The 25,167-nt window shown below is 41.3% G+C and overlaps 1 protein-coding gene across 1 annotated transcript in view; it reads right to left on the bottom strand.

Moving 5' to 3' along the window:
* The window catches only part of LOC131189781 (neurofilament medium polypeptide-like), a 58,565-nt gene that overhangs the window by 5,309 nt on the left and 28,089 nt on the right, over positions 1 to 25,167 (bottom strand). Inside the window, exons 3-8 of the mRNA XM_058166202.1 lie at positions 15,490 to 15,550; positions 12,857 to 12,952; positions 7,691 to 7,858; positions 6,556 to 6,681; positions 4,759 to 4,979; positions 143 to 198 (exon numbers count right to left, since the gene is read on the bottom strand). Of these exons, the coding sequence (XP_058022185.1) occupies positions 143 to 198; positions 4,759 to 4,979; positions 6,556 to 6,681; positions 7,691 to 7,858; positions 12,857 to 12,952; positions 15,490 to 15,550 (728 nt within the window). The remainder of the gene's footprint in view (positions 1 to 142; positions 199 to 4,758; positions 4,980 to 6,555; positions 6,682 to 7,690; positions 7,859 to 12,856; positions 12,953 to 15,489; positions 15,551 to 25,167) is intronic.

Here is a 25,167-nt window from a genome sequence, read left to right as displayed (position 1 = left end):
TGAAGAGCATTTCACAAGTTTTTGATGTTATATGCCACTAGCTTTGCATAATCTCAACTCATTTGGGTAAGAAAATGAGATTTGAGCAAATGTTTTTTTTTTAAAATGATCATTTCAAAGAAATATTAAAGAACAAACTTACAGGACTTTGGTACGGAGTAGATTTTGCTAATGAATGCAGGTGATGGAGACTCCATGCTGTGATTAAAACAATAACAAATTAGCTCAGTTTTAGTATAAAATACCAGTTTTCAGAAGAAGCATATAGCAAAACTTAAAAATAAGGAACTTAGGAACTTTGAGGGTTCCCATCCTAGAAAACTAAACAGTTTCTAGAACAACAGATGCTTGCTGCTGGGATAAAAAACCCTATTTCTTACACTGATATCCTTAAGAATTGCAGTTATATGTAAAGAATATTTGTCACTGGTGCCTCCTCCTTTTTCTTTTTAGCACTTAGGGGATACTCTTGAATCTTTAGAATTCCAACAGAACAGGCATCTCTGGAATTCTAAGCACCCAGAAGATTCTATGGCATATTAGTTCTTCAGGCAGAAGTTACTTGTTATGTATTCTTGTATGTACCTTTAAATATTTGGGCGGGAAATCAGCACGTTGCTGATTGGACGAAGCCGCCAGTAAAAGGAGAGGTTTTTCCCCCAGCCTGTTGCTGGGTTCACCATATATTAAAGAGCTGTTGTCACTACCCTGGTCTCCAGCCTCGTTACTTCCAGAACTTAACACTGGCGACGAAGGTGGGATCTCGAGGCTAAGGAGAACCAGAACCGAGCTGAAGCACGATAGACCCGAACCCAGCAAACACAGGGCAGAAAAGCGGAGATGGCCAGTTACACTCCGCCCGCACCGTTTGACCCGGCTAAAGAGAAATGGGGAACGTATATGACCCGTTTCGAAAGCTTTCTAGAAGCCAACGAACTGCAAGGAGTTCCAGATAACCGCAAAAGGGCTTATTTCTTAAGCCACTGTGGTCCTGAGGTCATTGATATCGCGGAAGCCCTGGCAGAGCCAACGCCGTTACAATCGGTGTCGTGGCCAACTCTACAGACTTTACTAAAAAACCACTTCGCACCAACGCCGTCCAAATACGTGCGGCGGTTTGAATTCGGAGAGCGAAGGCAGGTGGAGGGCGAATCCATCGGTGACTACATGGCCGCCCTAAGGGAATCGCATCCCTGTTCGAGGGACCACCTCCGTCCGAGTCGAGTACGGACCACACAAGAAGACCCTGCCCATCACGATCGCCGCAGGGACCCTGCCCAGTCTGTTGGGACTAGACTGGTTTCGTGCCCTGGGCATGGGAGTGACTGGCATCTACAGAAGTGACTGTAACCTGAAAGACATTCTCTTTAACGAGTTCGAAGATGTCTTCAAGGACTGCCTGGGCAAGTACAAGGGGACCCCTATTTCCTTCAACTTAGACCCCCAGGTAGCTCCCATTAGGCTTAAGGCGAGGAGAGTCCCTTTTGCCCTAAAACCAAAAATTGACAAGGAGCTAGATAAGCTCATAAATCAGGGGATTTTGGTGCCAGTCGATCACGCAAAGTGGGAGACGCCAATCGTCACCCCAATAAAACCAGACGGGTCAATTAGAATTTGCGCTGACTACAAGGCGACGCTTAACAAAGCCTTACAGAAAAGCGCTTACCCGGTTCCCGTGGTGCAACACTTGCTGCACTCTTTGGGGCGAGGGCAAGTCTTTGCAAAGTTAGACTTGGCCCAAGCCTACCAACAACTGCCCGTGAGCGCCCGCACAGCCAAGCCCAAACGATTGTAACGCACAGGGGGCCTTCAAGTGCACCCGATTGCAATTTGGGGTGAGTGTGGCACCAGGGCTGTTCCAAAACCTAATGGAACGACTTCTGCAAGGGCTCCCAGGGTAGTTCCTACTGATGATGTCCTAATTTCAGGGAAAACATGGAGGAATTGGGGAGCGTTAAGAAAGGTTCTGGGCATTTTCCGACAGCCGGATTAAAAGTCAAGGTAAACAAATGCCAGATAGGGGTCGAATCCACGAATTCTTGGGCTACCGGATAGACAAGAAAGGAATTCACCCACTGAGAGCAAGGTCAAGGCAATTAGAAGGCTCCAGCGCCCAAAAACAAAGCAGAGCTACAGGCATTCCTGGGGCTAGTGAATTTTACGCGGTCTTTTAAAAACAAAGCGACCGTTGCTGAACCGCTGCATAGGCTTTTAGGAAAAATACTGTTTGGTCTTGGGGAAAGTCGGAAAATAGGGCTTTCAAGCAGTAAAAACCTGCTCTCAAGTGACAGCCTGCTCATCCAATATCATAACTCATTGCCCCTAGTGCTGGTTTGCGATGCCTCCCTTACGGGGTGGGGCTGTACTCAGCCATAGACTTCAAACGGCACAGAAGCCCCTATAGCTTTTACTCTAGAACGATGTCCTCCCAGAGAGGAACTACAGCCAATTAGATAAAGAAGCACTAGCCATTGTGTCAGGGGTGAAAAATTCCACGAATATGTTTTGGGCGGATTTTGAAATCGTGACTGACCACAGACCGCTACTAGGATACTGGCTGGCGATCACCAACGCCTGTGGCACTTTCGCCACGCTTGACCCGATGGACTATTTTCTTAGCCGCTATTCGTACAAGCTGCAGCATCGACCAGGAAAAGAAGTGGGGCATGCAGACGCGTTAAGCAGATGCCCACTACCAGGGCGATCAAGACCCCACCCGGGACGCCCATCCTACTTATTGACTCTTTGGACTCTGGCCCAGTCACATCTAAGGAAGTGGCTCGGCATCATACCGACATTATGTTAAGGACTGTACCGGTTGGGTACAAGAGGGTGGCTGCGCCGGGCTTAACGCTTTAAGGAATTTGTTAAAAACGGGATGAGCTCTCGGCTCAAGGGGTGCCTGTTATGGGGTGATCGTGTGGTAATCCCGATAAATTAAGGAAAGGTACTGGACCTCCTCCACGAGGGTCACCCAGGGATCGTCCGGATGAAGGGCTAGCAGAAGCTATGTGTGGTGGCCACTCATGGACTCAGAGATTGCTGAGAGGGTAGGGAAATGCCAGGCTTGCCAAGAGTCCAGACCCCTACCCCAACGGCCCCAGTCAGGAATGGGAAAACCCCAGGGGCCCTGGTCAAGAATCCACATTGATTTTGCTGGCCCTTTCCATGGCCAAACTTTCCTAGTGGTTGTCGACGCATTCTCTAAATGGTTGGAGATCATACTCATGAAATCCACCACGGCCGAGGCAGTAATCGCAGCCCTGCGCCACTTATTCGCAACCCACGGGTTGCCTGACACTCTGGTGTCCGACAACGGGCCGCAATTCACGGCAGCCCAGTTCGAAGAATACTTGGCAGAGGAGGGCATCCGACATGCCCTCTCTGCGCCTTTCCACCCCGCGCCGAATGGTTTTGCAGAGCGTTCCGTCCGAGCGCTAAGGAGGCATTGTCCAGGCTCAAGCCAGGTGACTGGCAAACAAAGATAGACTTCTTTCTGGCCGCTCAGCACAGAACCCCAAGCACTGCTACAGGCAGAAGCCCAGCCGAATTATTGATGGGACGGAAACCCGTGCCCACTTGACTGCTTGAGTCCCCATTACACACCAGAGGGTTACAAGGGGAAATAGACAAAACAAGGGAATTGGGCATAGGCGATCGAGTGTGGGCCCGCAACTATGGGACGGCCCAAGTTGGCTCGCAGGGCAAATAATAAAAGCAACCGCCCAAAGTCATACTTGGTCGAATTACAAGACAACCGAGTATGGAGGCGCCACATAGATCAGATAAGGAAACGAATAACTGAACAAACTAAGCCACAGGAAACAAATTATGACCCTCCTTATTTGAACCCACAGCTGACCATGACCCGGGAGGCGCAAGACTTAGCTGAGGTCCCGGAGGTCCAGCGACGCCATCAGGTTCCCGAGGGAAACGACAGGAAAATTACAAAAGTAATCCAGGCCGGATGGCCAAGAAAAAGAATCTGCAATAATCCAGGGCCCATGGCCTAGAGAAAGAGCTGGGAGGAGAAACAGACCCTCCGAACAGCTCAAAACACCACCCAGGACTGAACCGCGAGGTCTGAAAGAACTAGAGACGCCCAGGTTATTTGCGTGACTACGCCGAAAAATAACATGTAAATAAAATGCAAATAGAGGCAAAGTGTTTTCTGGGAGGGGAGGAGTGTTATGTATTCTTGTATGTACCTTTAAATATTTGGGCGGGAAATCAGCACGTTGCTGATTGGACGAAGCCGCCAGTAGAACTGTATAAAAGGAGAGGTTTTTCCCCCAGCCTGTTGCTGGGTTCATCATATATTAAAGAGCTGTTGTCACTACCCTAGTCTCTAGCCTCGTTACTTCCAGAACTTAACATTACTAACTCTATATCGTACTGTCTGTATCAAAGAAACTATAGCTTTCTCAGAACAAAAACTACTATAAACCTGCTGAATGTTTCAATTTTCCTATTCTGAATATGAATCTGATGTCTGAAAGGCAAAGTTGCATTCTGAATATTTTTTTCCTTTAGATTCTGACATTCATGTACCACATTTCCTGATTTTTTAAATTTTATTTTGACGCTGAAAAATACTTTCCGGTATGACATGCTATAGGCATCAGATGCTTGACTATGAAATAATTTCTGAAGGAAGTTCAATCTGTCTCTTGAACTTGATATTTTGGAGGCAAAATAACCTAAACTTTACTTTCTTTTCAGTTTATATATCCAGAAGCTTCAGATAAACAATCTTACCTGATTTCTTCTCCTTCTACTAGTTTCCTGTAAGTGAGAATCTCAATGTCCAAAGCCAGCTTGGTATTCATCAACTCTTGATACGCCTTAATCAGCTGAGCCAAGTCTTGCCTGGCATTATAAAGGACATCTTCCAATTTCGCCAGTTTTGCTTTGGCATCGTTGAGGGCTGTTTCTCCTTGTAGACCAACATCTTTGATGTTATCCTCTAAATGTAGACACTGAGTACACAGAACATCACAAGTAAGGGAAACAGCTTGGTATCTCTCAAACCCCTTATTTCGCCTCCATCTTCCCATTTGAAATAAATACAAAGTCGAACTGGGAAGGACACAAAAATGTCTTTACTCCTGCATGTCGGTACTTTTCAGTAGTAGATGTAAATTATGGCAAGTCTCCAAGCACACAGACAATCATAGAGAAATGCCTGCTCATGTATCTTCACCAGCTCATTACCACCACTTGCAATTTTTCTTTATTACCCCATAAACTTTAATATACAGGAATAGTTTGGTTGTTGCTATTAGCTTGGATAACCATAAAATCTGAATACCTCCAAGCCACACAGGAAAAGGAAAAACATACATAATTATATTTCTTAATCAGATACTACATCAACCACACCAAGTAAACAAACAAAGCTGAGTGGGCAAATAGGGCTTCCTGGACTTAAATTCTCCAGTAGTAATTTTTCTCTCCTTTGTTCTTTGAGATATTAATATTCAAAACTTCTGTCATAAGGGCAGACATTCCTGCGGACCATCTCTCCCAGCCTGGTTTCTGCCAAATGTTTTGGGCCACATTTCTCTGCAGTTCCAGCACATCTGGCTGGGGATGATGGAAACTGATAGTTATCATATGTGGTGGCTTACTGACAGAGAAGTAAATTTACTAAGACAACAACATGGTACTTAGCTGTATCATGGCACCCACAACACAGGGGTGAAATGCTACCGGTTCGGACTGGTTCAGTCGAACTGGTAGCGGTGGTGGTGCATGGTTCGGAGAACTGGTAGTGGTGGCAGCTCCGCCCACCTGCCCGGATGTCATTAAAAAGCAGGAAGTAACCTGTTTTTGACCCTCTGCACATGCGCATGTGCAGAGGATCCAAGTGCGCACGTGACACACGCGCATGGAGTGTACACTTCCGAACTAGTAGGGAAGGTAAGTAGATTTCACTCCTGCCTCCACATGCATTATGAGATCCATACAAACCCAAATTAAACATACCTATACCTATTCCTATTCTTATTTGTTTATAATTCATATTTCTGAACCACCCATCTCCCTCAGATATATCTATAGTTATACACATGTGATTGTACACACAGACACTCTTCTGAGAGCCTGTTTGGTCTAGTGGTTAAGGCATCAGACTAGAAGTCAGGGGACTCTTAGTTTCAGTCCAGCCTTAGGCACAAGCCAGCTAGGTGATCTCGGGCTGGCCACTCACTCTCAGCCCTAGGAAGAAAGCAAGGGCAAGTCACTTCCAAAATCTTGCCCAGAAAATTACAGGGACTAGGCCAGGAAGTTACCAGGAGTCAACATTGACTTGAAGAAAGTAAAACAACAACAACAAATATATTATCATATTGCACAAAACCGTTCAAAATGAGATGAAATAACCAGAACCTCATATAATGTATAACATTATAGGATTTTGGTCATGTTTTGTTTTATTTTTAGGTCTTTTTTTATATACCTAGACTATTGCCAAGAGCATAGGTTTCATTTGCATATTTCTATGTATTTGGGGAGGATTATAATTTTGCAATATTCTACCAGTCACATTCTTACCTGGCTTTTCAGAGAGACAATGCAAGACCTCAATTTTTGGATCTGTATATTTAACTCAGCAATCACCCTCCGGTCATTAAGGAGATGGTCCCCATACTTAGCACATAACACTTCCCTTTCGTTCAGCTGAAGGCAAGAATTAAAAGAATATTACACACGGTAATGCTTCCTGGGGCCTTCCTCCTCTTGCAATACCTACAGCATGGAATATAAAACAAAAAACTCCCCCAAACCATTACTTTGTGATCTACAAGGGCTATATTCACTAAAGTAAAACTCTCTGCCTCAGGCATCTGGAGCGCTAGACTCAACATGCCCAGACTATATACAGTAACATTAGATTTGTGACTAAAACAGTATAATGAAATGCTTTATATCTGAATATTAATTTATTTTCTGCTTTCTTATCAGCAATCATATGCATTCTCTTGTTTTCTTCTCTGTTCTCATTCTTTGCCTCATTATGGTATTTGATCCAGAGATTTTTTTTTAAATACCAGATTTTATTTTTTTCTTGACCTAGTTGAAGCTCATTGTCATATTTCTTGTCGGCCTCCATTTTCTATTTCTTTGTGCCATGGTTTTAAGTTCAGTTAGGCATGGAGGACTGTGGCAAAATCAAGCACCTGTAAATTATTCTCCTTTTGCAATGATACTCATTACAACGAAGCAGGGGTGGGCTTCAAAAATTTTAGCAAGGGGTTCTCTGCCCGTTTCCTGGGTGGGCGTGGCCATGGTGGGCGTTGCCTAGTCGGCCTCCCGCACCATGGCAGGGTTAGGGTTTTTTTGCCCTACCTGGGCTCCGGAGGCTTTTTTTGAGCCTCCGGTAGGGCGAAAACGGCCTCCCCAGGCTCTGGAGGCCCTCTGGTAGGTCTGTTTTTCACCCTCCCCGAGCCTCCGTGCGTGCCCTGCACTTACCCTGCATCCAAAACAGACTGTGTGGGAACCCTGGGAGGGGCAGGGTGGGCGGGTTGGGCAGGGCCAGCCAGGAGTGGGATTTGGGGGTTCTCCGAACTTCACAGAATCTTAGCTAGAGGTTCTCCCGAACCCCTGCAAACTCCCAGAAGTCCCACCCCTGCAACTAAGGTTCACAAGAAGCACTTTGGACAATTTTTAATGGTACATGAATGTATACCTTGAGTCTGGTGAGTGCCTCCAACTCTTCCCAGCTTTTCATAGCCAACTCTTCATACTGAGCTCTCACATCCTCCACAATCTGTTGGGGGTCAGGAATGTATCTGTTGTTGTCAATCCCCAGCACGACTGAAACATCTTTAACCTGAGACATCACTTCCTCAAGCTCCTAGATCAAAAGGACGTGGGCTGAGATTAATATGCAAATCATTCATTAAGTTTACAGTGGTTAGATCTGGCAACTCAGCACTTGAAGCTCAGCTATGAATGGATATGTTGTTAATTAATATTACGCATCCATTTTTTTTGTGTGTGTTTAGTATGTCTCATACATTATCATTAATAGTAATATGATGTTAGATGTGGTAGGTTGGTATTATTACCCAAAATGCAGATCTGAAATTCTATAATGGAGATCTACAAAGAAATTATTTTCTGGCTAAGGAAGAAAGCTCTGGAAGAGTAGATTTCCAACTCATATTCTTACAGCAGCATAAGAAAAGCAAGCAGGTGAATAAAGACCAGATTTAACACAATTTTAAAAGATTACTGCTAGATTAATATTATTTTTGAAAACGAGAAACTTCTCCAGAGGGAAGAAGGCAGAGTGAGCCCTGAAAACAACTTTCCTGCAAGAAAGGAATGGGAATTGATAAGAGACATGGAATTGGCCATTGTGGTAAGGAGTTTTCAGTCCTAAATTGGAAGAAAAGGTGGAGAACAATTTGAAGCAGGTTCTATAACTTTGAAGCCATCCTACTCCTGTGACATGAATTATAATGCCACAAAACTGAAGCATATATAATAGCAATGCTTGGAAACTGCAATCAACCCCCAAGCTATCTTATCAACCATCTCAGAACAAATAAAATATCATTCAGAAATTATTTATGGCCCAAGACTGGCATACAAGGCAATAACTGTAAAAAGAAATGCAAATGTTATATATATATATTATGTGCGCAATGGCCAAATTGATTAATGGCATATAAGGGCTGAGATCTCTGCAATGGTAGTTTAATACTCTGACGATGTCAGCAGATGGCTGACAAAAGATTAATAGAATAAAATTTTAATTATTTCAGTTCCAGAGCTCGCAGAATGTCTGTTTTTTGTTTTACAAATATACCTGGAACTCGTATTTTTAGATGTGATCACGATAATAAAGGGGAAAAGCTTCAAGATCACTTCCAAAGAAGGCAGATTTTCCAGCATAGAAACTTTCACAGGAAATGTTGCAGTGATTAAGCCACACAGACACATCCTTGGGTCACAAACAGGCAGGCAAGACCCTACATGAAGTTTCTGAAATCAGAACCCTTTGAATGTTTGGCTAATCCTAATGTCCTACTTTCTTGAGTTTTTACTTGTCTCCAGTCAAAATTGATTTATGATAGCAAAAGTCCACAGGCTTTACATTCCTGATCTCGGGGAGAGAAAAAAAAGAAAAAGAAAAAGCAGCAGCCTTAGAACTTTTTTGTGGTGATTCTCGGCCTACTTGGAATGGCCAAAAGCAGGAATGGAAGGCACGGTTTATCATTTGAGAACATAGTACTCTGGCCACAGGGTTCATTGCCTTTGAAGCAATTAAGGTTGTCAACTTTGGGAAGTAGCCAAGGGATGATGTTAAGGCAGAGGCAGGGTAGATTCATGACAAAGTGTGGTAGAACCTGGTTTATGATGAGCAGAGCTGGAAAAGTGGCTCATCAGCAACTATGGTATTGATTGCCTAATGTTGTTTGCTAAAATGAATCAGCAAAATGTTTGCTGGGTGATTTGCTGCTGCAAGAGCTATTGGTTACGTGACTCAATCATCTCATATGATAAAGGAGAGGAGAAAATGTTTAAAGTTCATAAGCATAATCACAATTTTACTTAACAACAACTTCACTTAAGGTCCAGGTTGTGATCACTAAGTGAGGAGTACCTGTACTCAGGTACTCAAGTACTTCATTCCTACAACTAAAAATCTAAAATGTCTACCCTAAAATTTCTTTCCTTTTCCTGGTAGATTGAAATCTGCTTTTTTTTATTAATTAAGCACAAAGCAGTAAGTCATATGGGCCCACAAGACATTATTGCTCTACTATGGTCATATGACCTGTTGCATTTTATCCATCAATTGCAACCTGTTGCAATTCATCAACCCAGCTGCATCCATTTTAGATGCATGCAACAGAAATACATGCCAGCAATGGAAGTTGATTGACCTCTGGGTGAGGACCTATGGTAGATTAGGTTCCACCCCCCAGTCCCCACCAAAATCAGTACCACAAGTATCATTGGGTGGGTTCTACTTACCTTTAATACTGGTTTGCATTGTGCCCCCCGCGCGCGCTTGCTTGCTCAGCTCGCACCCACATGCACTCTTCTGCACATGTACAGAAGAGTTTTGATGACGTTTTGGTCAGTAGGTGGAGCCTCCCACTGGTTTTACTACCGGTTCTATAGAACCAGTATGAACCAGGGGCAACCCAGCACTGATTGTACCAGATTACAGCCAGGAAGTGGGTTCTGGATGATGAAAATCTACAGAAGGAAAGAATGATCAGGGGATTGCCCATTTTGACTCTGGATAGCTGCTCCTCATAGGGAGACTACAAGAATTAAGTTTCTTGTGCTCATCCATTCATTAGTTGAGCAGCTTGGGAGCTAAGAGAATATCAGTCTGCCCAGAACCACTATGCAGCCTTTATAGATGTATAACTGGCAACAAACCTCACTTTCTTAAAGTATCTGGCTATAATTAATTTACAACCAAAAAGAAATATTCCAAATGGCAGAAAAGAACAAAGACACTCAAGTGAGTTGCATTCTGTTTGGAATTAAGAAAAGAAAACAATATTATCTTAAAGGATTTAATTTAAAAGCAAAAAGCTTAGTAAGATTTTAATTCAAGAAAGTTTTAAATGGATAAAAAGGATAGTAATTTTAAAAAACAGAAGAATTTTTTTTTTCTGATGAAAATGCCTTTGAAAACAGTAACATTAATTAAAAGGACCTTAGTGGGAATGCTGATTGTTTATTATTAAAGAAAGTAGATTGTTGGATTTTATAAAACAAACAGGATAGTATGAGCCAGACTGTGTAATGTAACTACAGAGGGACTAAATGGTTAAACAGAGAAAAGCCAAACATAAAAAAGGAAAAGTTTATCTTTTACCTTCACCCTAGTAATTCACATACTTTCACTTTGTCATAAAGCAAGTACAAGAAAAGAATTAGGAGAAGGGAGGAGAGGTTCACTACAGCCATACAGATAAGGGCATTTTAGCAGATTTATTACAGAAAATGTTTGAGGATTTGGCAAGAAGATAACTACAGTGGACAGGTGCCAATTGTTTGGATGCTTTTAAAAAGGAAATGGGAGAAGGATTTGCAGGAATGAAAGTGGATATGAAAGAAGTTAAGAAGATTGAAGAATCTGTATGACAATTCACTGGAGATCTAAAATAAATTAATGACAAGGTGGAAGATTTGAAAAGTAAAACAATAGAGAGATGGAGAAAGATTTGGACAATTTGGCATTACTGGAACTAAGAGAAAAATAATTTAGAGTGAATCCAAAAGAACATTGAGAGGATATCAGAGAAAACATTGATAAATCTCTGTCTAATTTCCTGAATTGGGAGGAAAGCGATGTTGAGGCAGAGATTGGTAAAGTTTACAGGATTAATACACGATTTGCAAAATTAAGACCTTTGAAGAAGCTTCTTGGATGAAAAGAGTAACATCTTCAAAGAAAAAACAGAAAGTCCAGTTGCCTCTTGAAAAAGTACCTTTAAGATAAAGAACTGGATACAATGAGAAAAGACAGCAAATTACCTCTGCCAGTGATGCTTTTAATTCTAGCAATTGAATTGGATAAGAATAAGGAAACCCTTTAATCATTAAAGGGTTAGTTTAAAGTTTAATGCAACATAAAATGGAAAAAAAAGAAGGCTTAGAAAGAAGCATAAAAGGCAGCCCACATGTACTTCTTAGACAAGCAATCAACCAGCCCGCCTCCCGCTCTTTCCCTTTATTGTATTTAATACAATAAAGCTTAAATGATTGGAGATGAGCTCAGAGGCCAAGGCAGGGCAGGTAAGCCATTCTTGACAGAGATAAGACGGCTGTAAAATGGGGGATTTCATAACAGCTTGTTTTAAGAAGCATATCCTCAAGGCTATGAGAAAGAAGAATTCCAGTCTGATTATGTATATGTACAGTATTTAGATCAGTGAAGGTGAGAGAGGCTGAGCGAGTTCCAGGGGGTTTCTTACTGAGCCAGATGAAAATAATTAGAATGTGTAACAGATGTAAATTGCACACTAGGTGCACTCAGGAATGCCCATGATTGACACAGATTACCGGTTCTGTTTCTTACAGTAGGTGCCACCATAACTACTTCACGTAACTTAGAATTAAGTTAAGATATGTGTACAAGATATTGCAGGTTGCAATTGATCTGGCATGTGGTGAAGCTAATGATTAGCAGAAAGGAGGACAGCAATCCAATGTAAAAAAAATAATAAAAGTGTGGGAGTTGATGCACTTTGCACATGCTCCGAGGCACCAAGCCTGAGGAGCATTATGCAGATATGAAAGTTTTCAACTCCATCCCTGAAAATCTGTATAATTGTCACTATGCACTTTGTTTCCTGATTATTTCAGCAATCTTTCCAAGCTTCAAATTTGGTTTCAAATATTTATTGTAAGTTGCTTATGGCAGAAAGGGAGGGGATAAAATCAGGAAAAAAAGTGCATTTCCTGTTTAATTTCCCAATGTAGGTCAGTTCCAGCTATTTTTAAGGCTGATGTTCCTTGCATCTAGTAATACAAGCAGCATCCATGTACAAACATATCTTTGGCCTTCATGAAATAAGTGTCCTTTTCTTTGGGGCATTTCCAAAACTCAAATACCGGTAAGCAGTAGTCTTTAAATGATGATCATACTAGCTGTTAATAAACATAGATGTGGGATATTTACTACAAACTAACATCACTCTAGGACAGGGGTCTCCAACCTTGGTCCCTTTAAGACTTGTGGACTTCAACTCCCAGAGTTCCTCAGCCAACTTTGCCGGCTGAAGGACTCTGGGAGTTGAAGTCCACAAGTCTTAAAGGGACCAAGGTTGGAGACCCCTGCTCTAGGACATTCCTTCTGTCTCTCTCTCTTTCTCACCTGCTCATGGATGGTACTCATTAACTCCACCCAAGCATGAAGTCCACTTAGTTTTGTTTCCAGTTCTGTCTTGTGGAGAAAGCCATTGTCCAGGTCCTGTGGATTAATGAAGACCAGAGAAAAAGAGTTTGCGACTTTTCACTTTAATTGGAACTTTTGACATAAATTTCAGTCTCAAGCAAAGGAAAGAGATACTGGTTTTTTTTGTGTGTGTTTGTTTTTTTGCAGGATTAGCATTCTGCCACTGCCATTTGAAAATAGTATTTGGTCAGGACATTTGATTTTAACTGAGAAAAATCTCTGCTGACAGAATTTCTCTGAGAGATCTTCTCAAAATGCTTGTTTTCCCCATTGGTAACATGAATCCAGCAATTATACAATTTAGAAACAAACAAACAAACAAAAATGACCTGAGTCTTCTCTTTCTATAATTGCCATTTTTAAATCCAGGTGACTTAGGATCATAACTGAGCATGGAATTCTGGTCGTAAGTCATAAGAGGGGTCATCACATGTCCAACCTGATTTTACACATTTTTGCTGCAGTTGTTAAACAAACCATGCTAGAAAATTGAAGTTAAATGCCATAAATTGCAGTCATGTGACCATGGGACACTGCAAACAGCCATATATGTGGGCCATTTGCTGTTCACCCAAAATGGAATCAAATGACTGTGGTGGGGGGGGGAGCTGTTGAAACTTCAAATGTGAATGCATTTTTGGAATCTATTGGAACTTCAAACCATCATGAAGAAACTGTCATAAGTCACCACTTCTACCAATGTCTGAGAGGTTGCGGATTTGATTTTTTAAAATTCTGAATACCTTCTTGGGGCATATGTGTGCTAGAGAGAGTCTAATCTATGGCATTCATACAGCAATTTATAAATAGAATAGAATAGATTTTTTTATTTATAAATTTATAAATACAGTACCTTAATGTGTAAAAATAAGTAATAATTGACAAATACAATAACTTTAACAAGGAACAAGCAGCATCTGTTGATGTTGCAATAAAGCAGAAGGGACACAAATATTGTTCAGAATGATTTTGCTCCTAGTATGTCATTCAGGGGAATGCCTTGTTCAAAAAGAGGAATGATCTGGGAGTGAAATGCTCCTGGTTCGGACCGGATTGCGTCATCCAGTAGCGATGGGGCTGGGTAGTTCGGAGAACTGGTAGCAAAAATCCCTCCCCCCACACCACCCACGCCTCACTGTTCCTCTTCTCTGTCCCTGAAGCTCTCGGTGGTGATATAGCTGCAAACGGCCTTAAATGTCTGCTGCGGCGCTTCAATGGGCCGCACCACAGCTGATCAGCGCTGTAGGTGGCTAGTAGAATGGTGCCTCTATTTTAAAGAAGGTAGACTGGTGCGCTCCCCAAAAAAGGCAATTAGTAGACCAGTGCCTCTGTTTTTAAAGAAGGTAGACCGGTGCGCTCCCAAAAAATGGTAATTAGTAGACTGGTGCCTCTATTTTTAAGGAAGGTAGACTGGTGCATTCCCAAGTTTTGTATACTTTCTTTATTATTTTTATTATTTATTATTATTGGCCATGCCCATTCAGTCACCTGACCACCAAGACACGCCCACTGGATCACCTGACCACCAAGACACGCCCACCAATTAAGCCACGTCCACAGAACCGGTAGGGAAAAAAATTATTTCACCCCTGGAATGATCCCACCCAGATTCCCACCACTAATACAATCAGGGTGGAGGGTGAGCTTTGTCTGCCTTGCCTTTCTAAGTTTCAAATTTTGGGTTCTAGATTTAGGGAATTCAAGTTATGTACATCCTCTATAGATCTCATTTTCTACCATATGCATGATTTCCACAGCATTTTAATAATGCTGGAAATTAAAACAAATTGGGTTGGCTCATTAGTCATCACTTAATCATAAATAAAAGACATCAGGGGAATAAACAAGGCAACTATGTTTAATACAGGATGAACACAATTAAAAGGAATTTACAGTTAATAATAGCAACTGCCCTAATAAGAATGTTTGATGCCTAAGCACCACATAAATCACCCCAACTAACATTGAAAAATCATTCCTTTCCAGCCGGCCTAAGTGAATTTTGTACTGGGATAAGGATCTTTAGAAAGTTTAGAACTGGAAATGCTGGAAAATTCTTCATTATATATTAAATAGATTGAATGTAATTAGATGCTTGACTAAAAAAATCATAAGCAAATGCTGAATGATCCCGAACAGGGCCTGAATTCCTTCCTTTTAAATTGCTTTTCAGAGGAAAAGTTATAATCATGCAAAACTCTTTAAGAATTCATGACAACTGTCCCAAACCAGCACATCTATGATTTTTTTATCTGTTCATTCCAGGAACAATATAGAAACCATCTAGTATCATTAAATCCTGGATTACTTTCTACTTGCTTTCTAAGTGGCAGTGAAAAAGTTGTGGTAATGATAAAAGTTTTTAAAAAGGTAAAAATCAAAGCTAAATTTTAAAAAAATGTAAAAACTGAATCCAATTGAAACAAAATTACTTTTTTTTATAAAATGCTCAATTCTGTATAAAAGCTCAATCAAACCTACAGATGATTTATCTACCTAGACCCTTGAATTGCTTTTCTCTGCTTGGATCTGAAAAATGTTTCTCTGCTTACCTTCTTGAGTGTTGTGAAGGTGAATTCCATCCCAGTGCGTTTGTTTATTTCTTCTTCGTATCTAAATGAAAGAGGGTTGGCTGGTATGAATGAAATGCCAAAAGATATCATTAAAAGAGACTGCATAATTTATGTTTTCTACTGTACCTCCCTTTATGTTTAGGAAATAAAACCAGTGATCCCAATGCAGACACACAAACATCCCACAAAAACCCTACACCTGGCCATCTGTTCATGTAATTGTGAATTATTATAACTCTTAGAAACATCAACATATGGATCTATTATACTAGTTGCTGTGTAGGTGTATACCCTGAAGAGTTACCAAAACAGCTATGCAATGTCTGGGAAAATAATATACAAAATAATAATTTTGGAAATAATAACAGAAAAAGGCAATGACTGTAAAGCTAAGTTTAGAACAAACGACAATTAGTGGGACTTCATCACTTGACTGCCTCAAGGAACAAAAGACATTTCTTTCCAATAATTTGTCCCATTTCCTTCCCTGGTGCAAAACGTTTGTGGTTTGACAGCCACAGCTGTCCTCAACTTACAACAGTCCATTTAGTGACCGTTCAAAGTTACAATGGCTCTGAAAAAAGTGCCTTACAACCGCTTTTCACACTTACGACCGTTGAAGCATCCCTATGGTCACGTGATTGAAATTCAGATGTTTGGTATCTGAATGGTTCATATTTTATTTATTTATTTATTTTATTTTGTCGAGTACATATTAGATAATATATATAAGTATAAGCATGAACTGAATACATAAAATGAATACAACTAAAGGGAACATTAGGACAGGGACAGTAGGCACGCTGGTGCTCTTATGCACGCCCCCTTTACGGACCTTTTAGGAATGGGGTGAGGTCAACAGTAGACAGTTTTAGATTAAAGTTTTGGGGGTTTTGGGATGAGACCATGGAGTCTTGTAGTGCCTTCCAGGCATTAACAACTCTGTTACTGAAGTCATATTTTCTACAATCGAGTTTGGAGCCGTTCACTTTAAGTTTGTATCTATTGTGTGCTCGTGTATTGTTGAGGGTGAAACTGAAGTAGTCATTGACAGGTAGGACATTGTAGCAGATGATTTTATGAGTATGACAGTTGCAGTGTCCTGGCATCACGTGATCTGCTTTTGTGACCTTCTGACAAATGAAGTCAATGGGGAAGCCAGATTCACTTAACAACCATGTTACTAACTTAACAAATGCAATGGTTCACTTAACAACTGTGGCAAGAAAAGTCGCAAAATGGGGCAAACTCACTTAACGAATATTTCACTTAGCAACAGAAATTTTGGGCACAATTGTGGTCGTAACTCAAGGACTACTTGCATTATAATTCCATATGACACAATCCCTGAAATCAACTAATACCAGATGCTCAGGTTTTACATCCCAACCTGCAAGGATTGCTAGCAGAAGGGACACAGGAATTGCTCATACTATCTAAATAAGCTTCATAAAATCTTAACATTCTCAGCATTGCTAGCAGAGTGATGGGGAAAGTGAAGCATGCTTAGCCAGAATATATTGCTGGCTCTTATGGCAGTGTTTGTCTTTATAAGGGCCACTAATGTTGTCATGGGATACACAAATTACATCTGAAGAGATCACAAAGGATTTTTCATTGGATTTGAGCAAATAATAATAAATATTTTACAAGAAGAGTTCTCCACTCCTCTTATCACAACAAAATACCTTATGCCACCAGAAATCCTGGGTTTAGAAAATTTAGAACTACGATGCCTTCGACATGATCTGAGTTGAACTCACAGAATCATCTATTACGATGTCCTTCCTGTCGAGGACTACTTCAGCTTCAATTGCAACAACACACGAGCACACAACAGATTTAAGCTTAATGTTAACCGCTCCAATCTTGATTGCAGAAAATATGACTTCAGTAACAGAAATGTTAATACTTGGAATATACTACCTGACTCTGTGGTCTCTTCCCAAAATCCCAAAAGCTTCAACCAAAGACTGTCTACTATTGACCTCACCCCATTCCTAAGAGGTCTGTAAAGGGGTGTGCATAAGAGCACAAGCGTGCCTACCGTTCCTGTCCTATTGTTTCCTTTCGTTATATCCAATTAATATAGTTATTACATACTCATGCTGATATATATGCTCATATATTGTATAGTTGTTTCATGCTTATGCTTATATATACTGTGTGACAAAATAAATAAAAAAATAACAAAGTACACACTGAGCTTTTGAAATCATGTCAACGGCACTCTCACAAAATGGCTGTCAATATCAGGTAGCCAGCTACAAATATCATTCATCCATTTGCTCCCTGCCCTACTAATCCCCTAAGATGCGTTTATACACCAGAGGGAAATACACTTCAAGGAAAGCTCTGGGAGGCGCTCAATCAGCACTTTTTCAAAAAATGCTTATGAGGTCTTTTCATTTTTAAACATTAAGGGATGCTATTTGTCATAAGCCATGTTGGCCAGCTTTCTTCTTATGATGCAATCCCTGCCCAAAGGCTTGGAAATAATAACAATAATTAAGAATAATTAAAGCAGAGCAGAGAAACAACTGTGGGTACAACTGTTATGAACACCCAAATATCGATAGGGCAGAATAGATGAATCGCTCTATATTTGATCATTTCTGTCCTGTCCAAATTGCTGCTTTTTCTGATCTCACATAATGTCATTGTCATTTTCAACCACTGATGGTGTTGTTTTATACAAGTGTCTTAGCAACTGCAGTCCCAAACTGGATCTTCAACTCAAATATAAATGGTTTTATTACCCCCTTTATACCCAAATTACCTCCATTGATTTAAACAATATTTACTATAAATATATATTTGGAAAATAGTGTTGTTGAAATATGTGTCTCAAATCATATTTTAATGGGTTCTGACTTATTTTTATATTACTATATTAACTATATTAACCCTGGATAAATTACAGCAAATTCTACAAATTCAGAAGAATAGTCATCAATTAGGATCCCGTGAAGCAGGATCAGGATTTTAAATGTGGGCTATGGCCTTCTTCAGGATGGCGACCACGTTTACTCTTTGAATGGCAACTGTCTGAAAATTCTGCAGAAGATGGGACAAATTCCATCTAATTAAAACCCAATTAAGTGCAATGGAGATATTGCTCTCTGTGTAGTCAATAATTTCCCCTTTCTATCACATTAAAAAAAAATGCTTACTTGAAAACAATCTTTGGAGGAGCTGTAAAAACAAAACCTAAAAATCTGGATGATTGCAAGATCTGTACTTTTAAATTTGAACATGGTCACTTACCTTAGGCTAATGTAGCAGGAAGCCCCACATAACCTTTATCTACCTGCTCGCTTGGTAATATGGAAGAAGGAGCTCTAAATTGGTTTCCTCCTTAGTGATCTCCTACGACAGTCTACCTAAATATGCTGACGTTCTAGGTTTTCTGAGGCTTCAAATTTGGCTAATAATGGAAGGCCTTGTTCTACTCTCTGTGGTTTCTTTGGGTCTGTGTATAAAAAACCCCCACATCTTTCTTCCCACCAACACTAAACCAATTAGAAGGCTAACATTTACCCCCTCCCATAATCTATACATACACCCATATATCCATACATTCATACATCCATACCAGAGGTGGGTTTCATCAGGTTCTGACCAGTTCTGGAGAACCGGTAGCAGAAATTTTGAGAAATTTTGAGAAGTTCGGACAACCGGTAGTAGAAATTCTGACTACCCCCATCTATTCTCTGCCTCCCAAGTCCCAGCTGATCGGGAGGAAACGGGGATTTTGCAGTATCCTTCCCCTGGAGTGGGGAGGGAATGGAGATTTTACAGTATCCTTCCGCTGACACACCCACCAAGCCATGCCCACCAAGCCATGCCACGCCCACCAAGCCACACCCATAGAACTGGCGGTAAAAAAAATTGAAACCCACCACTGGCCCTGAAAAACCCTCAAAATGTTCTCATTTGTCACAGCAGCAACCTTGATTGCTTGCTTCTCAAAGTCCTAATACTGGAAAAGCCCTAATATAGCTCCCATTTAGAGCATTCTAGAATCAATGTTACCCTGCTGTTGGGATTACACTATCTGGCAAATTTCTCCAATTTCACTGAAGTCTTGCTTCCTTTTTTAACAGGAGCTTTAAATATCATAGAGATGACACATTCAGTGGCTTAATAGATGACCACATTTCCCTGGAGAGACTGATGGACCATACATCCTGCGATGTGAACTTGTTTTCTCCTGACTGACTCATTTTCCCCGAGTCTGGCTGGAGTTTGAAACTGCCACATGCAGACAGACTACTACTCCATGTGGACTGATGTGGTAAGGGAAAGGCTGATGACTGTAGGATTCCTGGAGGATGCTGGCCTGTTTAGTTTCTGAAACACCCAACCAAAGAGAAGAATGTGAAGGAAGAATTTATCCCTGCAAAGCAAGTACCTCTTAAAAAAATATAGTAGCAATCCGTAGGCACCCTTTCTAATGTTCCTCCAATAAAATTCTTCACATCCCAGTAATTCTTCAGGGAGAAGAAGGCTAGTTCTCCAAATCAGGGGTCCCCAACCTTGACAACTTTAACCCTGGTAGACTTCAACTCCCAGGCTTAAAGTTGCCTGCTCCAAATGGTCATAAACTAACTTGATTTGATTTTCTGCTATTTAAGTCACTCCTCCCTTAACAACAAGAGTGGGTAGATTTCTGAAATTACATCCTTTGGTTGTTCCGGTTGTTCCAGATGTATCCCGTATGCCACATATATATATTAATTGCTCATGTATATGAAAGCAGTAAACAGCTGTACTTCATTTTGTTTTACATTCTTCATAAAAGGTGGAGCAGAGCATTTTACAGCAAATAAAGGGAGCTGAGCTTTATTTCCTATTCCATCTATCGGTGATTCAATTTGTAAACATTCTCCAAAAGGCAAGACAAGTCTAGCAAACAATGTGAGCAGTTCCAGGAGAGATGGAACTATATACAAGGCGATATCCTCTTGTTCCCCAAAGAGGGATTGTCAATACATATGATTAAAGAGGTGTGTGGGGGGTGTAGGTTGTTTAGGTGCTTAAGATGGGATGAGAGTACAACTTTTTCAGGTGTAGTTTGTTTTTCTATTAATTAAACAAGTCTATATAGCTGCCCAACTCATGGAGCAAATCCAGTACAGCATTAAAGATTCAAAGTTAAAAATCACCCCATGCCCCCCTGCCATTGGTAGGTTGCCCCTGGTTTGGACCGATTCTATAGAACCAGTAGTAAAACTGGTGGGAGGCTCTGCCCACCGACCCGGATGTCACCATAGGCAATCTGCACATGTGCAGAAACTCAGTGTGTATGTGAACCCATTGCGAACCTGTAGTAAAGGTAAGTAGTACCCCCCTCCCTGCTCCCCCTCCAATGGCGGCAATAATAGAATCAGACAAGTCACTTGATTTGGTTTGAATGAAGCCACAAACTCGCCGACAAAACCATGTCTTCAAGGTTTTGCTGAAAAGCAAGAAGGTGGGGCCACTCTTAAATTTTGGGGAATGATGTTTCAAAGGTAAGGTATTATGACAGAGAAGTCAAGTTAATTAGATGTCAGAAAATGCTCGTGGGGTATAATATAATTGTGAAGGAAATCCATTCTGGAATCTAGTAATGACACAAGAGAAGCCTTTTCCTGGCAAACAGGCCATTACCTATAATCATTCTTACTTTCATGTGAAGTGTTAATACCACTTTATAATGCCTTGGTAAAACCACATTTGGAATATTACACCCAGTTTTGATCACCAAAATATAAAAAAAGATGGTGAGACTCTGGAAAGAGTGCAGAGAAGAGCAACAAGATGATTAGGGGTCTGGAGGCTAAAATATATGAACAGTTGCAGGAACTGAGTATGTCTAGTTTAATTAAAAGAATTAGGAGTGACATGAAAGCAGTGTTCCAAAATCTAAGGGGCTGCCAAAAAGAAGTGGGAGTTAACCTATTCTCCAAAGCATCTGAAGACAAGAAAACCTAGAACTAAGGAGAAATTTCCTGACAGTGATAACAATTAGTGGAATGACTTGCCTCCAGAATTTATGGGTGCTCCATCATTGGAGGCTTTTAAGAAGAGATTGGACAACCAATTGTCTGAAATGTTATAGGGTTTCCTGCTTGAGGAGGGGGTTGGACTAGTAGACCTCCAAGGTCCCTTCCAACTCTGTTATTCTGTTATTCTGTATCAGTTGCCTATGATAGGCTCAACTTCCATGCCTATTATTTCATATAAAACATCTCTTCCAGTTTTACCTGGAGTTGCCTGGGATTGAATCTGGAAGCTCTACTTTCAAAGCATGTGTTTATCTACCGGGAACCTTCTTCTAATGCTTACACACTGGTTATAATCCACAACCACCTAGAGTTACTAGGAACTGGGCAGAATATACATTTAATATATAGTTGTTGTCACGCTCTATTCATTCACTTTTTATGGATACTTAAGACAATTTTTCTTCCATTCCCTATTAGCTGGAAAACCCAGCTTTACTATGTGAGACAGATTATTTTTATAACATTATGTTCTTTTAAAATGTGGCATTTTTAAAAAAAAATGTGTGCACCGATTTTTAGAGTGGACAGCTGTGCTGCCCAGCATCTGCATCTACACAGCTCTGCACTATTACTTATTTACAATGAAGGGTAATGTCTAATCAAGGCTGGAGCCACAGCCTTACCAGGTTTCAGTTCTAGAATAAGAAATTGAACTAGAAATTGAAATGCATGAGAGTAAAATACTAGCAATAGCATTTAGACCAGGGGTGAAATCCAGCAGGCTCTGACAGGTTCTGGAGAACCGGTAGTGGATATTTTGAGTAGTTTGGAGAACCGGTAGCAGAAATTTTGAGTAGTGTGGAGAACTGGCAAATGCCAGCTCTGGCTGGCCCCAGAGTGGGTTGGGAATGGAGATTTTGAAGTATCCTTCCCCCTGGAGTGGGCTGGGAATAGAGATTTTGCAGTATCCTTCCCCTGCACGCCTACCAAGCCACGCCCACCAAGTCACACCCACAGAACCAGTAGTAAAAAATTTTGGATTTCACCACTGATTTAGACTTATATACCACTTCACAGTGCTTTACAGCCCTTTCTAAATGCTTTACAGAGTCAGCGTATTGCCCCCCAACAATCTGGCTCCCCATTTTACCAACCTCAGAAGGATGGAAGGCTGAGTCAACCTTGAGCCCCATCAGGATAGAACTCCAGGCTTTGGGCAGTGTTAGCCTGAAATACTGCATTCTAACCACTTTGCTACCAGGACTCCTAGGTATGTGCATAAAAAACCACAAAATACTAGCTAGTTGTTTAGTCAAAATGAGGGTCCCCTCCCATTATTTGTACCAGGTGTAGCCCATTCAGAAACTTCATGCTGTCAATTATTGCAAACAACATTGTTGGTCCTTCTAAAGACTTCTCAGGACTCTTGAGGCCTGCATGTGCAGAAAGGCAGGTACTCAGTGTGCCAAGTCCCAGCCTCAGAAGTTGGATTCCCAAGCCGAACCTTGGAGACCCTGAGCCAGCAGCAAAGATGACATGTTTGCAGCAGCTATAAATGAAAAGGGATCAGGAACAGAAACGCCCAGAGGCTTCGGGAACAGGCCGCTCTTCCAAAGACAAAACAGGTGGTGACAGAACCTTCTCCCCACCCTGGGAGCTACCTATTTCATAAGCCCCATTAGAAGGATAATGGCAGAAAGGTTGGTTCTTCTGGTTTTTCTGCCCTTTGGCTGGAATGTTTGATTTGTAGCCAGGCTGTTAGGTTTAATTACAGCCTGCCTCATCAATATAGCCTGGCCAGATTCCTCTTTCCCTCTTCTTTGCAAATGAACTGATACCGGTACTTTCTACTGACCCAGCCCACCCAGAGAGAGAAAACCCGAACAACCAAAGACCTATATACAAACACCCGTGAAAACCTCAGAAAACAAATATATATATACCCTAACACAGGGAGTGAAGAAAGAAAAGATTGAAAAAGTCCTTATATATAGAAGAATGGTTAGTCCTAACTTGGTACTTCTTATCCCTATTGGAAAATTCTGTCGTTCGAATCAAAGCAAAGCTGCAGATCAAGAACCAGCTGCAAATTGTCTAGCATTAGCAAGGAAACATCTAACTATCTTATTGGATTTTTAAAAACAACAACAGTGACATAGTGAAACAAAGAAGTTTCACAAATAAACGTGTTTTTCCCTGCTTGCTTTTTGCCTGCAGTTGCTCCCCATCCCCTTTGGAAAAGTCAACAAGAGTTGTAATAGGAAAGCAATTACTTGTCTGGTGGCTAAAAACATTAGAAGGTATCTTTCCAGAAATCTCAATGGTAACTTGGCACGTTGCTCTTAGGCAGGTTCCTCGTAGTAAAGGAACATGGTGTCGAAATTATGGGAATTTTCCAGATGGCACTTTTGTCAGAAAGTAAAGATATATGTAGGTTTCAGGTATTTTTCTTTTCAGAGAAATAATTTGCACAAAATATTGTAAAATCTTCTCTCCCCTGCCTTCCCCTTCCCCCCTTTCCTTTGCCTTAAAAATGGGAACTCGGAAACAAAAGGTTTGCAAGCAGAAACATATAAAATTACACCAAGGACATGCTTTATGATGCGCATGTCAGGTTTTGCACAGGCTTTTCGCATGTGTGGCTTTAGCGCTTTTCTGCACAGAAGGCTGATTTAAACGGGGAAAGAAGAGGGAAGGATTCTTGCCAGCTCTGGCAGTAGTGAGCGCACTACAGCTTTTCCACGGCTTTTGCTGACAAAGGATTGTGTATGGCCTATATTTTACCATTTTTATAATTTGGAAGGAAGTTGTCATTTTGCCTATCTCCCGGGCTCCTTTCCAAGGATGCCCTCCAGGGCCATTCCCTGCCCCATTCACTTTCCTTTGCAGAGTTTGCTTCCTCCCTTGCAGTGGCAGTCTCCTGTTTCATCCTTCCTTCCCCAGCAATGACTACTTTTGGACACAGAGAAGCACTAGTCCATATTATGAGCATTTTCGTGCCTGTGACTTGCTTGATGGCCAACTTGACAGATTGCTAAACCAACCACTATAAATATCTACCTACTCTTGCCCATCTCCATCTCATCTCACATAAAGAACAGCTGCTGCTTGTTTGCCCCTCTGGTAGGTGACACTTTTTGGGAGAGGAAATATTGGTGCATAGCTATCACTTTCCTTTACTTGTCCCATATTAAGCAGGGAGGACAGCTCTACTCCCCAGCCTCGTGACCGAGGCTGCATAGGAACCATCAGTAAGGCCAAGGCAGTTTATACCAGGGGTGAAATCCAGCAGGTTCTGACAGATTCTGGAGAACCGGTAGTGGAAATTTTGAATAGTTTGGAGAACTGGCAAATACCACTTTTGGCTGGCCCCAGAGTGGGGTGGGAATGGAGATTTTGCAATATCCTTCCCCCAGGAATGGGGAGGGAATGGGGATTTTGCAGGATCCTTCCCCTGTCATGCCCACCAAGCCACGCCCACCAAGCCACACCCACAGAACCGATAGTAAAAAAAATTGGATTTCACCACTGGTTTATACCATCATATTTTTCCACTGGTTGACACATTGGAGAGCAGCCCTTTAATATGGCCAACTAGTTGCATCCGATATTGAAGTGTGCAATGCCATTTTAAGAGATCATGGGATAAGACTTGAAGAAACAT

Source organism: Ahaetulla prasina, chromosome 2 (assembly GCF_028640845.1).
Source record: "Ahaetulla prasina isolate Xishuangbanna chromosome 2, ASM2864084v1, whole genome shotgun sequence".
NCBI classification, from domain to species: domain Eukaryota; kingdom Metazoa; phylum Chordata; class Lepidosauria; order Squamata; family Colubridae; genus Ahaetulla; species Ahaetulla prasina.
Note: the sequence above shows the minus strand (reverse complement) of the source record. Positions and strands in the feature narration are given on the sequence as shown.